Consider the following 14020-nt stretch of genomic DNA (forward strand, 5'->3'; position numbering starts at 1 on the left):
ACCACGTTACAAACCCGTGGTGTAGCATCACCTCTGATTTCTCTGAATGCCCCCCTGTCTCCTCCCCCAGGTCTCCCCTCTGCTCAAAGGCTTCCTGGACAGGATGCTGGTCCGAGACCCTGCTCAGAGAGCCACCGCCAGCGAGCTGCTCAAGCACCCCTTCCTGACCAAGGCCGGCCCGCCGTCCTGCATCGTCCCCCTGATGCGACAGAACCGGATGAGATGAGAGGACCTTCGGGACTGCGGAGGGAAAGTCGCGCAGGTTCGGATGGATCAGAATACTCCTGCACACGGAGGTCAGAGGTCACGGACGGATTCAGCCAAACGCTCGGGAGAAGCGTTGGGAAGTGTGCAGGAGTATTCTCGTTTTCTTGTGTGAGTCACTGAACCGTGGGGAGTGTGTTCCCCGAATAAGAGGCAATAAGGTGGTGTGTGTGTGTTAGTGTGTGTGTGTGTGTGTGTGTGTGTGTGATCGGATGTTTCGTGGCTCGTGTGTGATCAAACACAGCAGAGGAGCCGCGGTTTGCCTGTGGAGTGATTTTTTTTTTACCTGAAGAGCCTCACGTGGAAAGATTAACACCTGTGGCTCTTCTCTTTTTCTTTTTTTTTTTTTTTTAATTTCCTTTTCGGACCTTACCTGGATTTTAAGCGTGAATGAAGGTGGGGTTTTGCACACCAGTCGGATGCTTTGAAGGAGTTTTTTTTAGAGACTGACGGAGCGACGTTTTAATCTCACTATTGGACAATCTGGAACTGTTTTTTCACTACAGAGGCTTCTCTCAAAGACGGAACCCCAAACCCGGACACTATCCTCACCACACCCAGAACTTACTACTGAGAGAGGAGAACTGTAGACTCAGAGATGAGTCGGACTTTTATTTTGTAGCCATAAAGGAAAAAAGAAAAAGAAAAAAAAACACAAAGCCTAGGTTCCTGTTGTAAACAAGCAAACCTACACTAAGTGAAAAGATAAACACTGGAGTCGTGGTAACAGATGAATTCTTCTCTTATTTCCTCCTAATTTTTCCTGTGTAAGTACAATGAACATAGAGAGATATATCAGTTGTGATGTTTTACTATCTCTTATTTTGTGATTGTTTTTATTATTATTATTATTATTCCTGGTTTTTGTTTTTAGAGTGAGATGTGATGATTTTTCTGAAGCACTGTTGACGAGCGATAGAAGCTGCACTCCCAGTTGGTTTCAGCAGATAAAACACACTAGACTTCTTTTTTTAATTTTTCTTGTTTTAGATCAGAACCACCCACAGCCCCCCTTAAATGGGTCGACGACTCGGCCTGTCCGCACCCTTGATTCGTGATTTCCACTCGTAGGCTTCGTGTCTCGCCGCACGAACTCCTCCCGACGTAGAAAACGTGCTGCTCGTCAATCAGCCGGCAGGTTGTTTTCGCTCTGCGGCCGCCGTTTTGAGGAAACGGCGAGCTGCTGACGTGCGTGAGAGCTCGTCACGTCGTTCTGCTACGCCGCTCGTCCAATTAATGTTTGATTGCCGAGTTAATGGATCCGGCTCCCGAGTCCACGTCGCAGCGCTGGAGAGGACCAAACGCCAGGTCTTTGTGCTTTGTGGCGGTTTGTCTCGCTCGGTGCTGCTCATAGCGTCGCTGCGCTTCTGAAGATATGTGAAGATTATTTTAGTGTTTGCGCTTCGCTCTGCTTAGATGTGGTTTCTGTGAAAGTGGACCATGAGGCAGATAACAGAAGTGGTTAGACGGCCTCGCCAGCAGCTGCTCACGCTGCAAACACATTCAAGAGCTCAAAGACGAATTGTTCTCCGTCGTTCCAGCCTCTTCAGGTTCATCTCATTCACCCTTCAAACACATCAGGAGTCACTTCATGTCATGAGTAGCAGCAAATTACAGCGAACCGTCACCTCCGAAGCACAAACGGCAACTGATCCTCATCCAAACGCTGCCTCAGCACCGTTCATTCAAACATTACAGCTCAGTTTGACCCACATGTCTGGAGGAAGACGTTTAGGGATTTTGTACTAGAAGGACAAACGGGTCAGCACAGCACCAGAAGGCGAAGCTCGATCTTCGTTCCAACCCTCATCTACGGACTGAGTTGGCTTTGAGCGTCTGGTTGGGACGAATCCTGGACGACTTCCTTTGGAGGTTTTCTGGGCAACCAGGACAAGAACCTGGGATGAAACCAGAACTCGATCTCATCCAGCCTGGGAACACCTCAGGATCCCTCAGGTGGACGATCCGACTCTGCACAAGCACAAGAAAACGGACATAACTACAGATGAAACGCTCGCTTTGTTTTGAAGATTTGTAGTTTTATACTGCAGCATGTAGCACTAAAAAGAAAACCACCACTACAGAAGATGAAATCAAAGATGAGGCCTTTAGAAACATTCCTCTCTCTCTCTTTCCATTCCTGCTCAGTCTTCCAGGTCGGCTGCAGCAAAAAGCCTTTTTTTAATCACACCAGTCGAGACAATAACAGACCCAGAACGCTTCCACCTGATTCCAAGATCCATCGTACGTGAGGCGGCCGTGGGGGACGAGTAGAACTTCTGCAGCCATGACTGGACTTTTAGATCAGTGGATCTCCGTACAACACGTCTAGATTTTGAGCTTGTTAAAAGGATGTGAGGTTAACCGACAGCTGGTGACGTTTCCGAGGAGACGGACGGCTCACGGAGCCTGTTACGACTACAGCTCGATGTTTTCTGTAGAGCCAGATTCTGGCTGGAGGATCGGGGAGGTTTCTATCAGCGGTTTCACACTAAACCTCGTAGCAATGAACAGTCAGCGCCGCAGAAGATGGCATTAAAGATAAAGCAGCTGTCTGTTCAGAAGTCATCCCTCTCAGAGCTGAGTGATCGCTCCTCTGTCTTCAGTTCAGCTGCTGCAGAAAGCCTCGTTTCAGACGTTGTTAGAGGAAACATAAACCCCGAGTAAGACCACCTGATCCGCTGAGACACATTTGCTCACAGTTTTTCATCTCCTGTGTGGCTTTTTTGTAAACTTTAGGGGCTTATTCAGCAGCTTGGAGCACCTCGTCTTCTACTTAAGATAGCACACAGCAGCTCCTTCGAGGAGAACTTTGAGGCACAAAGTAGTTTAATTTCTGCACAGAGAATTGCATCAAGCTGTTCTCTGCTTTAATGCTGCGTCGCTCTCTGCTCGGAGGATTTCTCGGTAACAGCAGCGGAACCCGGCGGTGCTGCCTGCCTCTGTGGTTGCTGCCACTCCATTAGGCTGCACCTTGACCTCGATAAGAGAACCTCCGTCAGGCGGGGTGGTTCTCCGTCTTCCAGCCCTCGGTGGCCTCTGACACGGTTCAGCTCGGGCCTCGGTCGACGCCCCGCTGTTTGCAGAGAAAACTGACTTGATGAAAGCGTGTGCCACGACGTTTCCGTGACTTCAGAGCCGGTTTGTTAAGAAGTTAATCGTAAACCTCGGTTCTTCTGTTTTTCCCCCCGTCAGAGGCTCCACACTTCGAGTAGGCGTTCCGTACTTTGTCTCCTTGGCTGCTTTCCAGGCAGCACAAATTTTTTTCATCTGTGTCAGTTTCTGCGTGTGTTTTGTGGTCAGAAAGTGGAAACGAACCGACACTGACTCACTGGTTTCATGTCGGCTTCTAACCAGAGACTGGAAAAGACAATCAGCTGTAGCGACGGCGTTCGGACTGAGAGAATGTGATCGATCGTTTCGATTAGCCCGTTGATTCCTCACACTAATCAAGATGGAGATAGGAACTGTCCTTCTGCTGGTGGAGTTTCCTGCTGTACTTTTATGATGGGTTAGAATGAATGAATCATGTCGGGGTTGAGCCGCCGGAAAACCAACACGAGTTTCAGCGAGTAAATTCACTGTAGTGCTGAAATCTCTGTACTCTGGACTCATCATGCGCTCGTCTCTCCTCAGCATCCTCACAACAATAACAACGAGGTGTTGATTAATTAAACCTGCAACTTCAGGTGTTGTTTATCTCGTAATTTCAAACTTTATTCTCGCAGCGAGCTCCTCGGTTTGTTGGTTTTCCTGCCGCTCAGAGCCCCGATGGTCCGACAGACTCCACCTCTGTCGGCTTCTGTTCCTTCATCAGATCGGCTTTTCTGTATCAATGTGAAAATGTGTTAACTTGGACTGTAGCTGTGTTTTGTACCGACCAGATTTTACTGCTGTGTGTGTGTGTGTGTGTGTGTGTGTGTGTCTGCGGACGTTTCATGCCTTAACATTTACAATCACTACTGGACGGGTCGACGCACTACGACTGTTCCTGGAGTTCTCGGGCGACGCTTCGGATCGAGGAGGCTCGCTTCAGCCGCCTCGTCTCGTCTTCGGGAAGCCGGGATTCGTGCTCAGCGACTCGGTTCCTCCGGGGTTTAGTGCCTTGCTTAGCGGCATCCCTGCAGATGTTTTCGTCCCCGTCTTGCTTCTCGTGAAACCTCCAGCCGACTCCCGTTAAACAAACCTCTCCTCTGATGGACTGTTATGATTCACATTGACTCACCTCTTTGTTTAAAAGCTGATTCTGTTGCAGTGTTGACATACAAGCATCTGTTTTGTAAATTTCACTGGTATTGTAAAAAAAAAACAAACATAGACTTCACTTTGCAAATTTTACTTTTTTTTTTGCAAATACAATTTTTGTAAAAGATCCCCGTCGTCTGGGTTTTTCTGTGCGTCTGAGATGTTGTGTTTTTTATCTGCAGAGATTATCAGCCTGGTGTTGTTCGCTCAGCAGGATACGAGGAGGCGTAGAGAGGCTTTTGTTCTTCGTGAAAAAAAAACTCACACAGGACCAAATGTGTAAAAGTGAGAAATATGTGTTCGCTCGTTGGGAAACACACATGAAAGGGCTTTAAAAAAAAAAAAAAGGTTGTTGCATATAAAAAAAAAAAGGGATCTGATTTACTGGTGAACATAAACGCATCATGTGGGCTTTAAAGAGTGTTAAAGCCACATTTTTTAATTAGAAAAGTCGGTTTATTGAGGTTTTATTCAAGAGAAACATCATTGTTATGCTTAAATTAGGTTAATTTGATGTCTGTTCATGACACAAAACATAAAAGTGTTTAAAAAAAGAAGTTTGGATATGAAAAAAAAAGATTTCTCAGACAACATGAGAGTTTCTGATGTGTACGGTGGCCTGTGTGGGACATTTCCGTCTCCGCTGTACTTTCTATATTACTTTAGATATAAGAAATAATTGCAAACTTTTTTTTTCTTTCTCCAAACTCACAGTATTGAAATCAATCATCACAGTTTATTGGTTCACTTCAAATGTGGATATATGTAAAAATAAATAAATGATAATACTTAAAAAATAAACCTGTAATAGTTATACTAATTTAAAGAATAGAAATAAATAAAAATACACTTTTAAAGGAATTCAAAAAAGAAAATGCAATAAAATGTGAATCATATGTGATTAGAAATGTATGAATCACCAACTATTTTTAAACTCGAGTCATTTCTGAAGAAAAACAACTATAATTTCTCTGATTCCAGCTTCTTAAATTTGAATATTTTCTGGTTTCTTTCCTTCTTCATCACAGCAAACTTATTATTTTTAGATTGTGGACCAATCAAGACACTGGGGTTTTATTTTATTTTTTAACATGTTCTGACATTTTATAGACCAAACAACTAATCACTTAATCCAGAAATTAATCAGCAGATTACTCAACAATGTAAATAATCATTATTATTCACAGACTTTCTCAGCTGTGCTCCTAATTTCATGTTTACTATGCGATGCTAACGCGCTAGCAGCCGCGTGTCGACATGAATGCATTTATTACGTAACATTTAGCATGTTAGCGTGAAATGCTAACTTGTATTTCAGGAGCAGCTGCAGATGAAAACGTGTGAATCCGATGTGATGTGATGTTTGTCTGAAACGAAAGATGCAAAACTTCAACAGCTTCCTAATCCTAATCGGTCTTTACGTGAGAGATTTATTTGCAAAATCTTGTAGAATTTCTACATCTGAGAATCCCGGCTTTTATTTTGAAATAGCAGGCAGCTCTTTGAATCCGTGGTTTGTAGAAATGTGCAGGACTTTGTGGAGCGCTGAAGGATTTCCTGAGCCGACGCTGTGGAGGCGTCACGCTGAGGCCTGGACTCAGAGTCACCTGCCTGACTAATGACACACCTGATAAGGTCTTCACAGGCTTCCTGATGAGCTGATAGAGGCTTCAGTGGAAACCCAGAAGAAGAAGAAAAAAACCCCTCTGCATCACAGCGGCAGCCTGTTGTATTTTTAGCAGCTTCCGGCAGCGACTGTGCAGCCGCAGATCTGCAGCTCCACGGCAGCAGCGTTTACTGTAAACAGGGCTTCAGACGGCCGACGGGGCAGCTGTGTTCAGGGTCCATGTGTGAGTCAACATAAAGAAGAAGTTCTGCAGAGTCGGTGTGCAGCCGAGCATGTCAGGGCGGGTCAGGTCAGAAGAAGTGCAGTGCAGAGAGAGAGAGAACGCTTATTGATGTCAGAGAAAGTGTGAAATGAGGCCACAGAGGCTGTGAAGGAGCAACACGAGAAACACGAAGGCTGCAAGAGATGGTTTGTGAATAACCTCAGTCTGGACGGTTCAGCTCAGAGTGTTCTCATCTCAGTCTACATGGTGTGAATCAGCCTTTTACAGACAACAACACACCTATTAAAGAATACACTAAAAAAAATTTACTTTCTTAAATTGTAAATTCTTATTTTTTTGACAGGTTTTCTCCTGTTTTGATAAATCATTTAAATCAGCTAAGACTTAAACATTTTGCCGATACTTCCTGTTGTTTGAGGGAAAATATATGTTAAGGAAAAAAGAAAATAATCCCAGAGAGGAACTGACATGGTAGCTGTAAAAAAAAAAAAAGGTTCAGTTTGAATCAAATGTAATGAAATCATCTCCACAGAGCGAACATTCGTGGTTCCCTGAGGATGAATCCCTCCGACTCCTTCAGCAAGTCGACTCTTTCTGTTTATTTTCAGTCGATAATCTGAGCGACTGTCGGATGAGTGATGCTGAGTTCTGGTGCCTAAACTGACAGAACTTCACGAGGAGCTCCACGATCATCAGGCCTCTCTGACGACTTCAGGAGCTTCGTCAGGAGGCCGTGAAGTCGTTGGATTCTTCATTGGTTGGATTCCAGAGAATATTTCCAAGAAGAAAGAAGCTAAAGTCTCGGCTTTTGTCCCTGCTGTCAGCTTCAGCCGTCACGGTTGCTAGGCGACAGGAGGAAGTAAACAGCTGCTGATGTAAACAGGATCCACCGAAGACCAAACTGTGTCACTCCGCAATGTTTGACTTTCACATCCTGCGTCCTCCGAAGAACCCGACCTGGGAATGTTGGACACCGTCCAGTTCTGCCAAATCCCAAACACGTTCTGGGTGTTGTGTTCGTGGAACCCGTCAGAGACGACCTGGTGCTGAACAACAGCAATTAGAAGACGGTAAACTGTGATCAGTGACCGACTGTGATTGTTGGTTCTAAGGAGCTCAGAGTGTCCAAGAAAACATCCAGCAGTGACGCTGGAGGCAGCTCGAGTCCACGGCGAGAACTGTGTTGTTCTAACAACGTTCTGTTTTTCTGCTTCTTTAAGTTCCCAGAATGTAAAACACAAGATACAGTTCTCTAAAGACCTTCTGCAAATGTTCTTATGTTGTTTGCATGCTGCATTTACAACATTATTCTTTTGTTATTATTTTGTTCTTATGGGAGAACGTTCTACAATATGTTCCCTCAACGACGTCCACAAAACATCCTCAAAATATTGCAGCAAAATGTTCCACCTTTGCCAATAGGAATGTTATAGAAATGTTTTGTAAATGAAGCAAATTCTGTCCATCGTCTCTCAAACGTGTTCCGAACGTTCCAATTAAAACGTTCTATCTTAAGTTCTGACCTCACAGGAACATGAGAGACTCTCTGTTTGACTTTTTGAAGGTTCTTTTGAAAATTGCTTCGTCTATTTTTGTTTGTTTTTGTTCAGATTTTTTATATGTTTTGTGAATGTTTGCGGTCATTTTGTCTCTTTATGGTCATTTTGAGTCTGTATGGTTGTTGTTGTTGTTGTTGTTTGTCTGTTTGTTGTGATTCTGTGTCAGTTTGTTGTTGTGTTTGTGTTTTTGATTCTCTTGTGTCTGTTTTCGTTTTGTGTTTCTTCTCGGTTGTTTGTTGTCTCTTCATGGTTGTTTTGTTTGTCTTTATCATCAGTTTGTTTCACTTTTTGAGTTTTTTGTGGCTCTCTTTAGTTGTTTTGTGCCTTTTTTGATTGTTTTGTTTATGTTTTTATTTGTTTTGTGTATGTTTGTGGTCATTTGTTGTCTCTCTTTATGGTAAATGTGTGTGTCTGTAGTTTAGGGTTGTTGTTGTTGTTGTTGTTTTTCTGTTTATAGTGATTCTGTGTCAGTTTGTTGTTGTTGTTGTTTCTGTTTTTGGTCGTTTTGTGTCTCTTTATTGTTGTTTTATGTTTTTTCATAATTGGTTTGTTTTTTTGTTTGATTGTTTTTTTTTCTTTTTGTATTTCCTGCAGACCAGTGAATGTTTTCAGACCAACAAACGTGTTAAAAGTTATTTATTCACCAAACATGAGCAAACGTCAGGTTTTGGTTTCAGCAGCTTCTCGTCCACTTGTTCCTCCTCGTTCACCTCTGACCTCAAACTAATCTGTCAAACCGAAAGCGAGACTCTGACGTCCAAGTTTCAGACGGTTTCGGTATCAGAATGACTGTTGAGCTGCAAGAACCTCCACCGAGACGTTTGTTTGGGTTCAGTTTGTCGTCTCTCCTTTTCTGGACGTTCTCTGTAGGTTCAGGGAACAGTGACCTACTGGCAACTGTGAGGGATTGTTCCCTAAAGGTTAAGTAATTGTTTACCTTTAGGGAATGTTTATGGAATGTTCGTGGACATTTTCTAAAGATTCATTAACAGTAAGCTTCGGAGAACCTTCAGGGCATGTTCAGAGAATGTTCCCTGGATGTTCTCTGAAGGTTCCGCGAGCAGTAGACTTTGGGGAACTTTCAGGAAATGTTATGACGTTCTCTGAAAGTTTTGCAAATGGCAACCTTTCAGGAGCCTTAAGGGAATGTTCGGGGAAAGTTTTGCCTTGAAGGTTCCCAAACAGTAACCTTTAGAGAACCTTTAGGGAGCCTTCCAGGAATGACTGGATGACAGATATCTTTTCCTTTTACACAAATAAAAAAGTAAAGTAATATAAAGTAAACAAACAAAAACAACTCAAAACAATCCACATATAATTAAAATAAAAACTTTTTTTTAAACTTCAGTTCGACACTCGTCAGCTGAATCTCTGTCATTAAAACACTGAAGGCTGTTACACTTAAATACTTACATTAGCTTGTTTAAGCTGCATAATAACTATAATACCAAAAACTCTTTGTTAAATAATTACAATAGTTGTTCTCCATAATCACTGACTGTGTAATATAATCAGGTTAAGCAGGATTTTTAAATCATTTTTTGCAGGTTTTTGATTCCTGAAGGTAAATTATGGAGGTAAACTCACACCAGAACTGCAATATTTAAACTTTATATGATGATGTTTTTACAGGAGAGCAGCTTGTTTTAAATGTGGTATAAAGTTTTTTTCCTTATGTTCTGTAGCCCCATCAGACGCCAGAGTGATTTTTTTTAAACTATTTTTTATTTTTTCATTTTTAAACTTCCAAGAACTTATTTTATTCCAGCTAACTGTTTTATTTCTTGCACCTACTTGTATGTATTTTGATGTCAAACCGGCCGCAGCTTCCTCCTCCTGCATTACTCAGTGCGCGTGTCTGTCTCTGTGTGTGTGTGTTTGTGTGCGCGCGCGCGTTTTGCGGTACAAAGGGTGCGTTTCCAGAAGATGACGGAGCCGCGCAGCTGGGCGGTGCTCGGCGGCGGCGGCAGCCAATCAGCGGCGGGCCTTCTCCGTCGTTCACAGCTGATCGGTGAGTCAGGCGGCGGAGCCCAAACGGTCCCACTTGTTGCCGAGCAGGAGCCGCGAACCGTCAGCTGATCGCGGAGAGAGACTCGTCGCCGGCCGCCGATCAGCCCCCAGAGCCCCGCCGAGCCGCCCCCGGACCCGCAGCTGCTCCCGGACCCGCCCGCCTCCTCCTCCTCCTCCTCCTCCTCGGCTCTCTCAGGTGAGGTTCTGCCCGGCGGGGAGCGCAGGTGTCCGGGTTTAAGTTCACCTGCAGCGGGCCGCCGGAGCCCCGAGGTTTGTCTGTTCCTCCTGCTGAGGCTGTGAGCGGATCAGAACCGAGCGGCACCTGTTCGCGTTACCTGGTGTGAGCGCGCAGAGCTGCAGGGACGTTGGAAATGACAAGAAGCGGCTGCTGTCGTGAAGCTTCCACTGCTGCAGGAACAAAAGCAGCTTTTTACATAATGAGCTGTTTCTAAATAGAGGTTCCGTCTGTGGAGTCCAGATCCTCACTGCTCTGGCTGCTGCTTCGTGCTGCTCTGAACCAGCACCAGGGCTCTGGTACCGGCTCCAGGTTGGGTTTTCAGCTCGTTATTCTCGCTGTGATTAAATCCAGAGCCTCAATCAGGAGTCGATTAATCGATTAGTCGATCAACTCTGCAGCTGTTGAATTGGTGTTTTTGCAGAAGTGAGTCGTGTGTTGTTGGATTTTTGCTGCTGTTCTCCATTTGTTGAGCCTTTTATGGACAATTATTGGAGCAACTCAAACAATAACAGGCTGTAAAAAAGCGTTTTATGATTTATGTTTATATTTGACCAATTCTCAGTATTTACAGTTTGGTTAAATTATATCAAAATGTCCTTATTCTACAGATATGTGCTGGTATTTAGGGGTTAAATGTATGTTAAGGATTTAACAATAGTAGGACATGTTTTAAAAACCTTTTCCTCCCATTTTGTCCAATTACTTGCCACCATATAAATATTAATTTATTTATAACTTGTAAAAAATACAAACCAAAACTGTACAAAATGACAGAATTACAAATCTGTATTTTTACAAATAGTAGTTTGTTCTTTCACAGCGTGTGGCAGTAAAATGAAAACCTTCTAAAATCTAATTATTTTACATATTTGTACTTTTTCTAAAGTGTCTATGATAAGGATTTTAAAATGGGAAATAATGTTCTTTAACCATTATTTTTTCTAAATTGTCCTGTTTTGTTGAATTAATATTAATAATCTTGTAAAATCACAGAAAATGTTAAAATAAGAAATTACATGTTAACTGGAAAAAAAAGTAAACAATGACCAAAATGTAATTAACAAAAATGTAAATTCATTCTCTAACAACTTTCAAACATAAATATTCTCTAAATAGAAATATTTTACTTTATTATGTAATAATTAAGGACAAAAAATATCTGTTTTTTAAAAAAAAAAAAACTACATATTTTACAGATTTTTTCTGTTTTGTTGAAATACAGAAAATATTTAATAAAACTACAGGTAAAGAAAAATAATTTACAAAAAAAAAACTGGAAATAATGTCAGTCATTTGTTCTTTTACAACATTTGACCATAAAATTAGAAAAAAAGGTAAATTACTCCACAGATATTTTCTGGTATTTTCACCATTTTTTACATTTTTTTAAAACATTACAGCATTCTGTCATGTTTTAATATTTATTTCTCAGTGTTTTTTCTTGCTGTTTTTGACAGTGTGTTAAAGGAGACAACAATCCACCACTATCTGAGGTTTAGCTGTATAAAGAGCAAACCTCCGGAGCTCCTTATCTTCTGGTGGCTCCACAGATAAGGCTGCGTTGTGTAGTTGCATAAAAACAAACAAAAAAAAAGCTCCACATGACAAACTGTGCTGCTGCCGACACTCAACATGAATGAATAAATCGATAAACATCACAAACAAAGCGTCTGAGAAGCTGCAGACGGTGAATCCTGACGGTTCAGGATGGATTAACGTGATGGAGCCGCTCGTCTTATTGGTTCATCATTAACTTTATTATCCGACGGTTTCATCGCTCGTGTCCTTGAACCGCTTTGTGCCCTCGGACCCGTCCTGCCTCCTGTTGTGCCTGAATGCAGCATCAGCACTTCCACTGTGTGTGTGTGTGTGTGTGTGTGTGTGTGTGTGTGTGTGTGTGTGTGTGTGTGTGTGCATTGTGTGGTGCTGCCTGCTTTGTTGCTTCCTCGCTGACGTATGTGTGAAAACTTGCAAAATATCTGACTTTTTTCCCCCCTCCACTTCATGCTTATTTCCTTTTCTTTTGACCTGATTCAACTGACAGCTAAAACGTCTTATTTTGGCGGGGCTGCTTCCTGGAATCGAGCCACCGTTGACTAAACCGGTTTCACCTGTTTGTGGAGAAACAGTGTTGACAACTTCTTTGAGAACTCGGGAGGATTTGTGGTGCACATTTAACCATCTGGGACCCTGAACGCATCGCCCTCTGCAGCACATTCACCTTTTTTATGTGTTCCTGCAGAACCAGGCCGCGTCATAACGAGAACAGCCTGGTGCACGTTTGTGGTTGAAGAAGCTCCGTTTCTTAATAAAACCAGGAGCCTGACATTCAGCTGCAGGTTTCAGAAGCAGCAGAGCGCAAAAGAGCAAAGTTCAGGCTGGCAGAGCAGCTACTGATCAACCAGATGTGGTTCAGTGGGTGAACTCCAGCAGAACTGTGTCAGAACCCGGCTGCTGTTTGTCATGTCTCCTCCTGTGATTCTGCTGTCGGTCCGGGGATCTTCCCGGGAAAAGTCCCTCGTCTGGGCCGCTCCCACTAAGGAATTGGACTTTTGGTTTCTCTTTGTGAACCTGCACGACTTCAAATCGTCTCTGTTTAAAGAAAGACTAGTTTAGCTTCAGGTAGTTTTACTCTGCGTTGGTGTTTTGTAGAAAGCCACGCCCGGCCTGCATCCTGAGCTCACGGTCAATGCTTTTGAGGACTTCCTCTAGTGCTGGGGCGTCCAGTCCTGGTCCTGGAGGGCCACAGTCCTGCATGTTCTAGATGTTTCCCTTCTTCCAACACACCTGATTCAAATGATCAGGATGGTTATCAGGATTCTGCAGAGCTTGATGATGAGCTGATCGTCTGAATCAAGTGTGTTGGAAGAGGCACACATCTAGAACATGCAGGACTGTGGCCCTCCAGGACCAGGACTGGACACCCCTGGACTTGTGAATTTGAGGTTTGCTTGAGATAATATCGATCAAACTGAAGTTACAAACAAACATACAGATAACTTCAGTGTGACTGTTGTTGTCTCAGGTAGACGATGGAAACGTGGGTTTTCTGAAGGTTGGTGAAGATGGAGTTATCTGTTAGCGAGCTAGCGGCTAATTTGTGAAAACAAGCGCCAAACGCATGCAAAACTTTAAAAATGTAAATAAATAAACACGATAAATGAAAGTCTGTCGTTCTGCTGACCTCGGCTGAACTCTCTGGCTGCAGCTTCCTGAATCTCTGATGTTTGCGGCGATGGGATTTCACTTCCTCAGCGCTGTAGCTAAGAAGGTGCTAGCTGCTAGATATCGGTTTATTTTTATAATAATCACCAGACAGCGAGACGCGTCCACCTCGAAGCTGCAGAGCGCTGGAGGCAGAAACACCCTGAAGGTCTCACTCTTGTTCAGAATCAGTTTCCTGTTCCTCCTGTGGTCGCTGTACAGTGTTTGAGCTGGTGAGCTGGTGAGCTGGTGTGCTCGAGCTGCAGGTCTGCACATTCCAGATGAGAGGCTTGTTTTAATAGGGGGGAGAAAAGCTAAATACGTGACCTTCACACACACAGAGGGGATAAATGTGCAACCAGAGGCAGACTTTAAAGTTTTATTTTTGGTTTTCTGTGGTTTGGTGGTTTTTCTGTTTTCCTTTTTTGGCTTTTCAACCAATCAGAGCGTCGACTTGTGAGATTTTTCTTTATAAATAACTCGAGTCGTGCTGATGCATCATCTGCCAGAAACACGACCAGGAAAGAAGGAGCAGCTTGAAGCTACAGATGTTCCAGCAGATGTGAAGAGAGGAACGATGGAAAGCTAAGCGATAGAAGGATGTTCTGTGAGCTCTCCTCTGCAGAACCTCGTTCCAGCAGCTCGGCCTG

The 14020-nt window shown here is 43.4% G+C and overlaps 2 protein-coding genes across 5 annotated transcripts in view; both read left to right on the forward strand.

Annotated features, from left to right (window-relative positions):
- The window catches only part of pak4 (p21 protein (Cdc42/Rac)-activated kinase 4), a 37273-nt gene extending 32210 nt beyond the window's left edge, over positions 1–5063 (forward strand). For all 3 annotated transcript variants that reach the window (XM_008296666.1, XM_008296668.1, XM_008296667.1), the window contains exon 11: positions 71–5063. In XM_008296666.1, the coding sequence (XP_008294888.1) occupies positions 71–226 (156 nt within the window). In that variant the 3' untranslated portion in view covers positions 227–5063. The remainder of the gene's footprint in view (positions 1–70) is intronic.
- Positions 5064–9980: 4917 nt separating this feature from the next.
- LOC103368334 (uncharacterized protein KIAA0247) overlaps positions 9981–14020 on the forward strand; it is a 15427-nt gene continuing 11387 nt past the window's right edge. Inside the window, exon 1 of one of the 2 annotated variants that reach the window (XM_008296669.1) lies at positions 9981–10124. The gene's annotated coding sequence lies outside the window, so the exon portion shown is untranslated. Of the gene's footprint in view, positions 10125–10151; positions 10476–14020 lie in introns of those variants that run through there. The other variant, XM_008296670.1, reaches the window with a different exon arrangement.

Source organism: Stegastes partitus, unplaced genomic scaffold (genome assembly GCF_000690725.1).
Source record: "Stegastes partitus isolate 25-593 unplaced genomic scaffold, Stegastes_partitus-1.0.2 Scaffold1145, whole genome shotgun sequence".
Classification (NCBI taxonomy): Eukaryota; Metazoa; Chordata; class Actinopteri; family Pomacentridae; genus Stegastes; species Stegastes partitus.